Below are 15,676 nucleotides of genomic sequence, written 5' to 3'. Positions count from 1 at the left end.
ATTTCAAACAACTTGTATTGCTGCTGTTTTATTGTGGTTACGTGTGAAAATACACGTGGTTGGTTTTCATTAATGCTAATCATTAATGCTATTTTGCAAGGGTGATTGTGGCGTCTACGCTCTGAAATTTATTGAATACATGAGTAGTGAGGAGAATCCTTCATTTGGTCCGCAAGACATTATGTTTTTTAGAAAAAAATATGCTGTTGATTTGTACTTTAATAAACTTTCAACGTAGATCGTATGTTTAATGTTATGACACTCTATACTAATGTTATACTAATGTTATCTTAATATGCTGAACCTATCTTTACTAATGACAACCGTTGAAAAAAAAAAAAAAAGAAAAAAAAACCCTCGGTTGTGGTAAAAATTAAAGCAAAGATGATTACCGATGGTGCATCGATAATTATAGAAACGCTTTTGGTAATATGAATTAACATTTTTTTTTCTCCAAATACTCAGCTAATGGAGTGTTTCCGGCAATAACATGCAAATTATACATTCATCAATGCCCCCAAATGTTCCGAAAACGTTCTCCTATTGGCACAAACATTTAATTACCGAAGGTTTCGTCGGTAATTACCGAAATCCTATGGTAATCACATTTTACCAATTTTTTGGACCCCACAAGTCCCATAACGTGTGTTGAATGCAAAAACATACAAAATAGGGATTCTAAGATTATACTAAGGAGAGAAAATCCCAAAATTTCATAAAAGTGTCAAATTTTGCAAAAAAATTGGATGACTGGACACCCTCGGTAATTCCCGAGGAAACCGTCGGTAACCAACAAATTCACTCTGGAAAACCTACCGACGGTTTTGTCGGTAATTACCGAAAGTGAACAGTCAATCACATTTTACCAATTTGTTGGGCTCCACAAGTCCCATAATGTGTGTTGAATGCAAAAACATGCAAAATATGGATTCTAAAATTATACTAAGGAGAGAAAATCAAAAAATTTCATAAAAGTATCTCAAATTTTGCAAAAAAATAGGATGACTATTCACCCTCAGTAATTCCCGAGGAAATCGTCGGTAACCAACACATACCCTCTGGAAATATTACCGACAGTTTCGTCGGTAATTCCCGAGGGTGTACAGTCCATAACATTTTACCAATTTTTTGGGCCCCACAAGTCCCATAATGTGTGTTGAATGCAAAAAATGGCAAATAGGGATTCTAAAATTATACTAAGTAGAGAAAATCCCAAAATTTCATAAAAGTGTCTCAAATTTTGCAAAATATATTGGATGACTGTATTCCCTTGGTAATTCCCGAGGAAACCGTCGGTAACCAACACATACCCTCTGGAAAAATTACCGACGGTTTCGTCGGTAATTACCGAGGGTGTACAGTCCATATACAAGTTTTTTGGGCCCCACAAGTCCCATAACGTGTGTTGAATGCAAAAACATGCAAGATAGGGATTCTAAAATTATGCTAAGGAGAGAAAATCCAAAAATTTCATAAAAGTGTCTCAAATTTTACAAAAACATAGTATGACTGTATTCCCTTGGTAATTCCTGAGGAAACCGTCGGTAACCAATAAATTCCTTCTGGAAAAATTACCAACGGTTTCGTCGGTAATTACCGAGGGTGTACAGTCCATCACATTTTACATGTTTTTTGGGCCCCACAAATCCCATAACGTGTGTTGAATGCAAAAACATGTAAAATAGGGATTCTAAAATTGTACTAAGGAGAGAAAATCCCAAAATTTCATAAACGTGTCTCAAATTTTGCAAAACAATTTGATGACTGTACACCCTCGGTAATTACCGATGAAACCGTCGGTAATTTTTCCAGAGGGTATATGGTTGGTTACCGACGGTTTCCTCGGGAATTACCGAGGGGGTACAGTCATCCAATTTTTTTGTAAAATTTGAGACACGTTTATGAAATTTTGGGATTTTCTCTCCTTAGCATAATTTTAGAATCCTTATTTTGCATGTTTTTGCATTCAACACACGTTATGGGACTTGTGGGGCCCAAAAAATTGGTAAAATGTGATGGACTGTACACCCTCGGTAATTACCGTCGAAACCGTCGGTAATTTTTCTAGAATGTATGTGTTCGTTACCGACGATTTCCTCGGGAATTACCGAGGGTGAACAGTCATCCAATTTTTTTGCAAAATTTGAGACACTTTTATGAAATTTTAGGATTTTCTCTCCTTAGTATAATTTTAGAATCCCTATTTTGCATGTTTTTGCATTCAACACACGTTATGGGACTTATAGGGCCCAAAAAATTGTTAAAATGTGATGGACTGTACACCCTCGGTACCGACGAAACCGTCAGTAAGATTTCCAGGGGGAATTTATTTGTTACCGACGGTTTCCTCGGGAATTACCGAGGATGAACAGTCATCCAATTTTTTTGCAAAATTTAAGACACTTTTATGAAATTTTGGGATTTTCTCTCCTTAGTATAATTTTAGAATCCCTATTTTGCATGTTTTTGCATTCAACACACGTTATGGGACTTGTGGGGCCCAAAAAATTGGTAAAATGTGATGGACTGTACACCCTCGGTAATTACCGACGAAACCGTCGGTAATTTTTCCAGAGGGTATGTGGTTGGTTACCGACGGTTTCCTCGGGAATTACCGAGGGGGTACAGTTATCCAATTTTTTTGCAAAATTTGAGACACGTTTATGAAATTTTGGGATTTTCTCTCCTTAGTACAATTTTAGAATCCCTATTTTGCATGTTTTTGCCTTCAATACAAGTTATGGGACTTGTGGAGCCCAAAAAATTGGTAAAATGTGATTGACTGTACACCCTTGGTAATTACCGATGAAACCGTCGGTAATTTTTCCAAAGGGTATTTGTTGGTTACCGACGGTTTCCTCGGGAATTACCGATCGCGTACAGTCATCGTATTTTTTTAGAAAATTTGAGAACTTTTGAAGCAATTTTGGGATTTTCTCTCCTTAGGATAATTTTAGAATCCATATTTTTCATTTTTTTGCATTCAACACACCTTAGGGGACTTGTGGGGCCCAAAAAATTGGTAAAATGTGATTGCCATAGGGTTTCGGTAATTACCGACGAAACTTTCGGTAATTTTTTAATCAAAAACAAATTGAACGTTTTCATTTTTTAATGCCGTTTGATCACTTACTTTGCCAGAATTTATCATTAATAATGCTACATTTAGCATGTTATTGGTTGGAACACACATGATTGAAGTTGCCGGATGGAATTGTTGTGAGTCTTTTACGACGGTGTACAAATGTCAATTACCGATGATGTATTGGTCATTACCATTGGGCAGTAATATCATCCATGCAATAGTAAGAAACATACAAACAACTGAACCAAAAACTGAAGACGGAATGATATGTTATCAAAACAATACGACAGATGAATTTGACAATAAAAGAACACATAAAGCCAACGTCTATTACGCCAAAACACATGTTATGTGGTTGACCAACTAATTGCATTCCTGACTACATTTCATACACACACATACCACATAACATGGCCTCATTTTCTGAATATAGCATCATGCGATTGATGGGCGTTCGTTTCAGTGGTGCTGTTGGTTGTTAGAGCTATCAAGAGGTACGGCGGCGGAGCATGATCGGCTGCTGTGACCAACCTGTTTGCACCTCCTACATCTATATTGATGACGCTCCTCTCCTTGAGATTGAATCCTCTTCTTTCTCGGTCTTCCTGACTGTTTGCCAATTTGAGGTGGAAGTACAACCTGGTTTATGACATCATCTGGAGCATGCCACTGACATATATCTCCAAGTGGATATATGGTTTCCGAATATGCATCACGGAGTGAGTCAACTGAGTAATGCGCTAAGCAAAGGAAATATGGAGAAATATGTCGATGCTTACATGCTGCAATTGCATGGACACAAGGAAATCCATCAATGTCAAATTCCTTGCATGAACACGTCTTATTTTCTAAGTTAATAACTCCAACGAACATGCCATGGCCAACAACTTGAAACTCATATAAGTTCATTGGCATAACACGTAAGCCTCTGCCATTATTTGAGCGATCCTGCATGATTTTTTCCAACCAATTAGTAACAGGAGTTTGCATTGCAGCAGCGTTAGTTCGACGTTCATACCACCACCTTTGCAAGACATCACAAATGTGATCTAGTAATGGCAAAACAGGTTTATCCCTAGCATCAATAAGCACAGATTTCATGCTCTCTGCAATGTTAGTTGTCATTATGTTGTATCTATTGCCCGAAAAATGTGATCTAGCCCATTTTGAAGGACTTGCATCCTTGAGATATTGTAGAGCTTCAATACTAACCCCTTTTAAAAGCTGCATGGCCTTATCAAAATCCTCAACAATATATGCTCTAGCTGCATCATTAAAAGTTGATATAATCGCGTTGACATTACCTTTAAACTTCTTAGCACGTAAATTTGTACCAAGATGATATGTGCAATGGCCATGGTGATTATTAGGGAAAACTGTACGTATTGCTTTTGTAATGCTCTTGTGTCTATCCGATATAAAAGCTATATTCGGATCATCCCCAAACGCTTCTTTAAAGCTCTCAAAAAACCACGTGTAAGCCGCATCCGTCTCCCCAGGGCCTATTCCATAAGCAAGTGGATAAATTTGATTGTTCCCATCCAAACATGATGCAATATATAACAAACCTCTATATCTATTCTTCAGTGTAGTTCCATTGACAGCTATGACTCTCCGCATATGCTGGAACCCTCTAATGCTAGCTCCAAGTGCCATGAAAAAATATAAAAATCTGTTTTGATCATCAGTTTCAATTCGAGTAAACGTGCCCGGATTTTTGCTCTTCAAAACGTGACTCCATAAAGGAAGTTTTGCATATGAATCTTCTGGCGTGCCCCACAAACCTGATAGTGCAACTTCCTTAGCGGCCCATGCTTTGTTGTAGCTTATGTTTACTCCGTAATTAGAGCGAATGTCATGCACGATATCTCGAGGTTTGTATTGCCTTGAAATCCCATCAAACATTGGCTGGATGATGTCTCCGATAACTGAACTTGTTACTTGACGATGATCCCTTTTCATGATATTTAAAGAGCAAATATGCTCATCCTTGAAGGCCCTAATCATGAAGGCCTCTGTATTATCACCATGTAGTTTGGTAGCACGCATTCGCCACATGCAATTGTCCTTTGCACATACAACCTCATATTGGACTCTATCCGACTTCTTGACCTTGAATTCAAAATTTCTCCTTAGTGCATAAAAACTAATCTTCTTCTGTAGCGCATTCTTACTCGCAAAAATTTGGTTGATTCGAATGATTTCATGGGCATTGACGGATGAGAAGCGATGGTTAACCCTAAGTTCAGCCATGGTTGCGTTAGAATCCTGTCGAATGTCCAAATGGTTTTCGGTACAAGGAGAGGCAAGCACATCATCATTCACATTATCAATTGGACTACTACCATAAGGAGACTCACCATGTCGACTATCACCAGCTGAAAGTCCCGAATGTTGGGTCCAACAAATGTCTCGTAACCCATCTTCACTACGATCAGTGTTGACCTCAACCTCAAATTGTTCATCTTGATCATAATCATGTCCACGATATTCATTCATATCATTAATGTCGAAGTGCTCATTATCATGATCATGTTCCACAGATTGCACATTGTTTTCACAAATTTGATTTTCAGAGAATCCAGGTTGAGTTTCCGGCACATGAAGTTCGGTCGCTGGGGACTGCATGTTGGCATCAGAGGTACAAGTAGCTATCTCAGGAACTGCAGATAGTGGGGCATTAGTCATAAATCCTAAACTTGTAGGTATCCTATTCACAACACATCCAGCAATATTAATACTCTTTGGAACCCTGGATAACACATCAACAATAAGTGGAGATCTGTCTTGAGGTCTGTGTAAACTATACTCTTCTATAAACTTTGTAGGTCTTCATCATTTTCCACAATGTACGGCTCACATGACAAACACACATGGTATATGACCTTGAAGATTAATTGATGTTGTGTAGAATCTAAGTTGAGAGCGTTGTAGACAACATCTTCAAGTTCAGCTAACGTACAATTCCTTTTGATACGTATAATCTTCGTTCTTTGACGTTGGTATCTCCAGGTACCTTCAGAACATTCACTCCATGTTCCATCGTAGAACAGTAAAACTGAAATTTATGACATTGAGCACAAAGAGTTTACCAATTCAAAACATACTAAGTATCTACTTCTGCAATCGTAGAATCTTTGCTGGAAGGTTTAACTATAATCCTGAAGCAAAAGTAATGAAAAAATACAAATACATTTTTAGTACATGAGTACAGAAAATAAGCCAAACAATTATGTTATTAACGCCTAGTGGAATAGCATTTTAAATACAAATACAAATGCATTTTCAATAAATGAGTAAAGATAAAATAGGAATGCATTTTATGTAAATGAGTACAAATGCTGTTTAAGGGAAAAATGTTGCCATATATGTACACATATTTATATTTATAACACACCCTGTGAAAGCTGATAGAAGGTACTAGCTGCTGGATACAGAAGACAAACAAATTTTGTAGTTGGTCAATGTTTTCCCTTTCTGACCATGTAAATGTTATTTTTTTAATACAATATTGACTAATTAAATTCTTATTCTTAGGCTAATATATATATATATATATATATATTTGTTAATTAAATCGATCCATTGAAAGGTCTAATGCTCTAAATTTGACCTCGATATCATCTTTCTGTGAATTCAAACAAAACATTTTTGATTCATTTTTATAATATTATATTTAATTTTTTGTTCATAGTTTATAACGCGTCCTTTGTTCGTACCAATTCATACTTTTTCCTCACTGCTAGTATTGTGCTAAGGCTAAGTCATTATTTGATTTTGACTTTATCTATCACCTATACGTAAAGTATATTTTAGGAAATTTTTTTCGTAAAATCAATTAACAAAATTAATATGAAGTATATTGTATTTATTTTTTGGCTTAGTTATTAAGCCATTTATGTTTACTATTGGGAGTTCATGATTTCAAAACATTAAGATGGAAAAAAATTATTATAAATGATAAAAAAAAATTATGTAAAGAAGTAGCATAAAGCCAAATTATGTATATATATATATATGTATATATATCCACATATCAGGTAATCGTTAACTCCGATCTGCAGAAACGTACAATTTAATTACATCCTTTTGAAGTGTATGGGCTCCACAATGAAGATTTTCAGATGATGCAGGGAGAGTGAACTGAACTGAAGAGATTTTGGAATTTTCTGCAATGTTCGTCAATGCAAAGAAAGAAGGTTGAAAGGTACCTAACCAACAAAAGAGAAAGAGAGAGGAAGACACAGTATACATTTAATGTGGTAGCAGGGACAGTAAGAGAGAGGGACAGAAATTAATGAGGGTAGATAGAAATGAGAGATGGTCAAAAAAATTGTTTTAATATTATCACCTGTATTCGAGACAGTCAATGAGAAATGGAAAACTGTTATTTTTATTTTACACTTTCATATCCATGTATTTAAATAGTTTACAAAAGCCAGACAATTAATTCCCTCCTAACAAGTCTCATTTGGACATACTACCATGGAGTCGTTCATGTAAAAGTGATTGATACCATCCATTTAAATTATCATCCTTCTTATTTATTGCTTCTCCACATATCAAATAATATGGAGAATTTAATAATGAAATTGAATCCTTACACATCATATTGACACGAGAATCAAGTACAAAAACTAAAAATAAAATCTGAATTAGCAAGAGGAAATTGTACAAGTGTTTTATGAATAAAAACAAGAGAATATTACACCTCCTAGAGAATATTACAGCTCCTACAGAATATTACAGCTCCTACAAAAGCCTCTGTTGGTATCAATCCCGACTTGACCCAATGTTCCCCATCAATGTCAAAATCTCGAACACCAACTGGCAGCACAATTGGTATAATGCCAAACTTTAGTGACACCATTAAAAGCATATGGGGCACCTCCACTAAAACGGAGACAGATTTGATACCTGGATGAAATCAAATGAAATATCTGCAGTTAGTTACAATATTTAGCATACAAGTTTCAAAGAAAATAATTATTGTAAATAATTAAGGAAAATTACTAAAGCATTTTGTTTTAACTCTCAACCTAAAAAAATGACTAACTTTTTTTAATACTTGACAAAAAAGCATCTCTGATTTAATAAAATAAGGGATTCCCTCAAAAAAATTTTAAATAAATATAATGAGAACTGAAGACCTTAGCTGTCCTCATATGCGATAAATGCTATATGCAAACTGTGAAGAGTAGAATTATTGGTCTAGACATCAACAAAGGAAGAAAAATATCACAAAGCGAGTCATTATCAAACTGTCTTGTAAGTAGTAAGTATGCAAGTGGATATGTTGTCCCGAAGATTGAATTGGATAATCAAAATAATTAAGTCTTCCATCTAAATATCCTATTTCCATTCACTGACTTCATATCAGAAATTCTAAGGAAATTTCAGAAATCATGAAAGCAACAAAGTATCTAAAATGTCTATAAAACAGATGAAATCAGAAATGGAAAGGCTTGAAATTGTCACAGCAATTAAACATCAGCCATGGTAGTCAAGGATCACCTGCTGACAACACAATTAACTGTTGGTTGAACAAATATATGAACCCTGCAGAAAGCAAGTAGCTGTCAATAAGCAAAAAATACTATCTAGTTTACATGAAAAGAATCATGAAAAGGAAACTCCATATGAATGATAAACTTTCGAGTGTACCATTTTCCAGGGAATCATGAAAAGGAAACTCCATATGAATGATAAACTTTCTATGTACTTTCATGATTTTCTTCATTTGGAAAATTCTCCTTCCCTGTATCAGACTTCTTATCTGCACAAACCTATATGAACAACATAAAATAAAAGTGAAAAATATAATGAGCACTGGGAAATAAAAACCACCATAGCTGAATATATTACCCTCGATAGAAATGGAGGTTTCTGTTAACGTATATAATGTGCAACCATGGAGTTTAAACAGTAAATTTCCCTTATGATTCTCATGTTGATAATGAAGTAAATGCAATAACTGACAGTTTGCATTAAACATTAAGGAAAATAAGAATTATACATGACAACAATAACTGATAACAACGAAAGCAGTTATATTTAATCACCAACAGCAATTATAGTAATAAAATAACTATAACTACAATTATATTAAAACACAAATAAGCGTGGAGACAATTAAATTTAATAAATAAGCAGCATTCAATAATGGAAAACACACAATTACCATCTTTAGAATAACCTCCACATCACCTTTGCCATCACCAAGAGCTCCATCTATTTCATCAATCACCTAGAGAAAAAGTAGTAACTTGTTTCTTCTACATACATTCTAGAATAAGAAGGGTAACCATAAAAAATAATGCCAACCAAGCACTTTGGCCTCGAGTCAACAATGACAGAGTTCATCTGCACTACATCAAGAAACTAAACTGTTGTATAAAATAACCTATAACACAAAGCAATACATTGTAATAGCTAGGGGGGGGGGGGGGGGGGAGAGAAATAAAAAAAAAGAAAAAAAAAACACAAAGTAACTTTATACAAAATTTCCAATCTTGAAAGAATCTAATATTCAGCAGATAAAAATTAATGCAGATCCATGTGAAAAAAAAAACAAAAATGAAAAAAAAAGAAGAAGCATATATATACAAATACATACATCAGGGACCAAACCCATGGATTTCATTTGGTCAGAAAAGTAGAAAGCGTCCTGCAAGCAAGAGCTTTTCATGGTTCCAACGATGACAGAATAGAATGTATCCCTAGTTGGCTGTACTCCATCCAGCATCATATCATCATACATATCTCTCAGCAAGAAATGCCTACCACCACCGTTATTAAAAAAGAAAAAAAAAAAAAAAAAAAAAACAGAACACAACTTTCGCAATTTCTCCAAAAAAAAAAATCCCAAAACCAATAAAAGAAAATCAAAATTAGAGACACTGCTTGCGTAGTGCCTCCGTCCCAATAACAATCTAAAATATATTATTTATTTTAAAAAAAAAACTATTTCATTATTAGCGAAACAAGTAAGAAAATGTCTGGGGAAAAGCTTAAGAATTTGAAAATTGAGAGGAGAAGATTACCAGTGATTGATCGAATGAGCCTCATGCTTTCCTACTTCGCTGTTGCCTACCTGTTGCTTCTGCTCCTAGGGCTCTCTAAAACCCTGCAGTTTTCTCTCTGAGTCGCCTCTTCACCATCTCCTTCAAAACGCATAGTCTCCACGCTTACAATCCGGCCGATGCGAAAGGAAACAGAGGGCTCCTAACGGTCTGGTTATGGATAAAGAGATGGAGGAGAAAAGTCGGATGAAGAAAGGAAAAAAAAAAACATATAAAAAAAACATAAGGGTATTTTGGAATTATAAAAGATTGAAAGGGTAGAACAAAAAAGATATCAAGTGAGAGGGGGCAAAAATCATTAACCTCGATCTTACGAGGGTATTGGGCCAAATTCTCCTTGAACCAATTGTGTTACGATAAACAGAGCCCGTATTTAATTACTTGGGCTTCTGAGAACCCAAAATTTGGAGAAACCCTGAGAAACCCATATCAGCGCGCGCTTGAATCCTAAAACCCTAATAAAAACAAGTGTCGATTTCGTTCATTTTTCCTACTCTGAGCAAGAATGGAGGACGACGCTCCGATGGATTTTGGAGAATCTAACAAGGATATTGAGGTGGCTCCGGCACTAATAGCCGTCCACCCGAACCAGGAATCCGTCGCAGTCGCAGTTGGGTCGGACCTCCGTGTCTTCGATGTCCAGTAAGCTAACTTTCTATATTCTCGGGGGCTGTGATATTTTGTTTCACACGGTGCAATAATTCGGATCTTTAAATTGGGTTGACCTATTGAATTAGATTTTTGTTACAATTTTTTGCAGCCTCAGTAATTTGAATAAAGTTGTGCTTGAAAACTTATCACAATTTGAAATTTGTAGGCTCTCTGTTTGATCGTTAGGAATTGTAGAGGGGTAAAAAGGCAAATTCTCTGCTTATACCGTTTTAAACTTAATTTGTTTTGGTTTCTAATATTCTGCAATCTGATGGAAAATTTTGACGTTTTGTAAAGTGGTGCAGATAGTAAGCGTATAATTTTTATCCGATAAAATAGAAGGTAATAAATATAGGAACAATGTGTTAACTTTTATTTTCATTGTTCTTGTTGCAGTGGGGATTGCGCAATTTCTTTGGTGGATGACTCTTCCAAAGGATCCCTTCATAAGGATTCTATAAGAGCTATTCGTTATGGAGCAAGTGGGAAGCTGTTGGTTTCTGCCGGCGATGATAAATTAGTGAAGATATGGTCCACCGAGTCCTGGCGCTGCGTTAGTACTGTGTAGGTTCTAAAAGCTTATCATTGATTTTCATGAAAATGCGTGAAAGTTAGTGAACAGGTTTGACATACAATTTGATCAGATATTTTACTTAATATTTGGTTTGGTATTGGGCTATAATAAGTTAGGATCTGCAAATTTCCAAAAGCAATCTGTTCGGATTAACTTGGCTAATTTGATTCTAGTATTTTGTCATTACATCACTGATGACATTCTGTTTGCTTCAGGTGCTCAGAGAAAAGAGTGACTGCAGTTGCCATAACCAATGATGGTTTATATGTTTGTTTTGCTGACAAATTTGGGGTTGTTTGGGTTGTGGATCTGGATGGGACTGATGGACAAGCTGTTGCCAAGAAGAAGGCTGCACAACTGCTTTCTCACTATTGCAGCATCATCACTAGCTTGGTAAGGCATTTGCTACCATCCATTTATTAATCCTTTCTTACTTCCTGTTCTTCTTTTTGCACTCCTTACAATGTCAATGAAAATTTTCCCTTGATTTGAATTGATTCACATTGATATTAGTGAATTTCGAGAAGAAGTTTCTGCAACATTCTATGCCTTACTGCCTACATGATTTTCAGAGCTAATTTACAGGCAATTATTTATTTATTTATTTTGACAGGAATTTTCACCTGATGGAAAGTTTATTGTTAGTGCTGATCGAGATTTTAAAATTCGGGTAATTCAACTTTCTTTCCTGTTAAGTAAAATAAAATAGCCTGTTTGTTTGTACTTATCTCTCCAGGTGTTGTTCTTTTGATAGGTTACTGTTTTTCCTAATAAACCTTTAGATGGAGCTCATGAGATACAAAGTTTTTGCCTTGGTCATACAGAGTGAGTCAGCTTTATATTTACACAGATTACATCGTTAACATGTTTAATGCCAGACAAGAACTGTAGTTGACGCTTCAAATTTGGAAAAACTCTTTCTGGGTTTCACTTTTATTTTCAACCTTTAAGAACCCTAAATATAAATTTGGAAGACATCATATGATGTTTGGATTTCTTTATTGTGAAATGCAAGAGAATGCAACATCAACGGTGTGCATAGTTGAGTAGGATTCATATTTAATTATGTGAAAACTATTTCTTCTGCTAGGATTAATTTATGTGAATTTTCTTTGTTTATTGGAAGGTTTGTTTCTTGCCTTGCTTTTGTGTGCACTCTGGAGTACCCCCAGGGTTTTCTAGTCTCTGGAGGCGGTGACTCAACAGTGAGTATTCATAGGAACTTATATCCCTTGAAGTTTGAATTGCTCTTGGGTGCATCTTGGGGATTTTGAGCGAGAGTCCATCTATGTGTCTTTTGCAGGTTCGCTTGTGGGATATTTACTCAGGGTCTCTCCTCGACACTTATGAAGTTGGAGGAAAGGTGCGCTATTTATTCTTAGTTTTCTGGTGTTCCCACAGACATTTGAGTATGAAATAAATTTTCTATTTTTTTTCCATAAGCAAGTATATTATATTTCACCAATACTTGAAACTGAGGATAAATTGGTTTTTAACTTTAAGCAGGACCATTTCTTTTTCCAGAAATGAGATTAGTGCTTTGCACCACCTTTCTAGAGATGTCCATGGTGAAACTAGAAAATTCGAAAACTGATTTTCTTTCTTTCCCCTATCAAAACCACACCAAAAATAAAATAAAATAGAATAAAATTCAAAAAAAAAAATTAAAAAAAAAGCAGCAGATCGGATATTTTATAAACCAGGTTTCACCATTTTCTTTGCTTTTCTATTAGCGTGGCTGTTCACTTGATTCTATTTACTTCCTTCCTGAAGGCAGGACTTTTAGAGTCAAATGGAAGAGAAGAGGAGTGTTGTTCTGTAATTACCGATCTATGCACCAACCAAGATGGTACACTTGTTGCAGTGGCGGTCCAAGGGTAATTTCCTGGAGATCTCACATTGTATCCTTTTCTTCTCTGATGGAGTCCTCTGTTGATTAGCTAACTATTTAAAATATCTAATTGTAGATTGCAAGAAATAATATTGCTGAAATGTAGTCTTTCTGCAAGAAGTATCTCTCTTGCAAAGGTAAGGCCCTAAAACATTCAGGCAATGTTGACATCAATTTTGCTGTTCTATTAGAAGATATATTGACATGTAACTACTTGCAATTTGCATTTTTCCTGTTGAAATCTGATCTTGCTTATAGTACCATTTGTTGTGGCATTTCATTTTCTATTAAGCCTTTAGTCATAATCATTTGCATAGCTTTAAGTTCAAAGCTTGATTCTAAGTATCATATAAGCATGAAGCATGGCTGTATGCCTTAAGTGTTTCAGTTTTAGAAATTAAAAAGGCTTAATCAGTTCTAGAAATTAAAATGCTTTTGGGGGAATTTTTGTTAACAAGAACATGGAAGGCTAAGTTGCTGATATATACATGATGAAGCACATGCAATTTATATATATATATATATATATATATATATTTTGGAAAAAGGAAAAAGTGAAGCATGCACATAACAATTTTCCTGACTTATGATGTTATGACTGTGGCAGGTGGTTCCCATTGGGGGGGAGACATTCATTCCTACGAGACTAGAAGTTAGCTTTTCCACTGGGTTATTGTGGATGGTGACCGGTGTCTCTAATCTGCGTGGTTTTGAATACCCTTCTTTGGCTCGCGTTAGAGTTATCTCGGGTTTAAAAAGTAATGCCGATTTTCTTCAGAATGAACCGTTTGTGTTGGAAGATAATGAGATACCTGGGGGAAGGAAGCTGCTTGAGAAGTTGCAGGGAAGTATATCCTTTGATGAAAAAGTTTTCATGGCGGCAGCTGAAGCTTTGAAAACAGCGATGAGCAATTTATTAATAAAAAAACAGTACTCTGTTGAGAAACGAGAATTTAGAAAGAAAACCAGAAATGATAGAAAGATTAAACAGTGATGAGATTTCAGCATTCAGGAAACACGTTTCTGTAACTCTATTAGGTTTATGTAATCCTAATCATTTAAATCTTTTATTAGAATAGAACTGTATTATGTTTAGAAATTAGCAAGCTTGTTTTCAAGTGGTGGTTGCAAGTGGCAACCAGTTCGAGTGTAGAATAGAATTTATAATCAGGTTAAATTAAAGAGGATTCCGTTTAATTAATAAATTGTTGTTTTTTAGCGAGTAATTTTCTGATTTTTCTACATTACCAGTGTTGATATTGTCAGCTTTATCTCGCCTATCAACTAATTAATCCATGTTTAATTGATGGGTATGAATGGCATCAAGGAGTAGTACACTCTCCATAATTGGATATTGCAACTGGTTCTCTGCAGAATCCCGTTAATTTGATACATAATAATTAAAGGCTTTGACGAACAATTTGCAAATTTCAGTGTTGCCCTAACTAACATTGTAAGCAAAATAGTGTTTGCTTAGCACCATTTCAATCGCAATAAAATCCATCAATTTTGTGGCATGGAGGTTGAATACGCAACCATGTTCAGTAGAGTTTCAATTTCATCGGGTCCCTTCCGGGCCTAACTCATTTAATATGTATCTTGAAATAAATTCCTTTCAATGTTTATTCTTATCCCATGGCGGTAATTTTGGTAATATATTCATCTATTGTATACACTTTTTTTTTTTTTTTCGTTCTTAATAAATGGAAAAAAAAATTGTATATATCAATATGATATATAGTGGGTTAAGCTACTTTTACAACTTCAATATTTTGTCTGTACGTATATATTTGGTGATGAGGTGGGGGGGAAGACACTTATGACAAACACATATGTCTGAATAAATACTAAAGCACCCGTAAATAAATCTTACCCAAAAAAATAAAACAAAGACTGAAGCACTCGTCAATATATCAAACGCAGTACGTTAGTAAGTATTCTTTTGGGTATTTGTCACATCAAAGTTAAAAACATGTTAATCATCACATGTCCAATGCTGCTAAAGTCTGTTTCCTTTGGCTTTTGTCCCGACCTTAAGCATCCATCTTTATTTTTATTTTATTTTTCCTTTTTTTTGAATAAAAACCTTAAGCATCTATCTTAATACAACAACAATTGCATTTTTTTTTTCCCCTTTTTATTTAAGTCAAAATGTTGGTTTATCCTAATGGAAGATTTGAAGAACACACCACTATAACAAATCTGGACCCCATTTATCTTTCCCACTTTTCTAAATTCTCACCAGGAGTCGTTTCTATACTTTTTCCCCATCTCCATTGTTGACATATCACCAAGGCCAAGAAAATTTCATAGGTTACGAAAGATAACTTAATGAAACAAAAGAACCATTATGAGGGTTCAATTTCATTTTACTTATTTATTTAGAAAGGGAA

The 15,676-nt window shown here is 35.2% G+C and overlaps 1 protein-coding gene across 1 annotated transcript; it reads left to right on the top strand.

The window, feature by feature from the left end:
* Positions 1–10,592: 10,592 nt before the first annotated feature.
* LOC107425957 (uncharacterized) lies at positions 10,593–14,509 on the top strand. The gene is made up of 10 exons (XM_016036029.4): positions 10,593–10,809; positions 11,215–11,382; positions 11,608–11,785; positions 12,006–12,062; positions 12,147–12,217; positions 12,519–12,597; positions 12,696–12,755; positions 13,166–13,269; positions 13,360–13,420; positions 13,891–14,509. Exons 1-10 carry the CDS (start codon positions 10,673–10,675, stop codon positions 14,275–14,277), a joined length of 1,302 nt encoding a protein of 433 aa, XP_015891515.2. The 5' UTR covers positions 10,593–10,672; the 3' UTR covers positions 14,278–14,509.
* Positions 14,510–15,676: the final 1,167 nt, after the last annotated feature.

The sequence above is a fragment of the Ziziphus jujuba genome, chromosome 9 (genome assembly GCF_031755915.1).
Source record: "Ziziphus jujuba cultivar Dongzao chromosome 9, ASM3175591v1".
Lineage (NCBI taxonomy): Eukaryota > Viridiplantae > Streptophyta > Magnoliopsida > Rosales > Rhamnaceae > Ziziphus > Ziziphus jujuba.
Note: the sequence above shows the minus strand (reverse complement) of the source record. Positions and strands in the feature narration are given on the sequence as shown.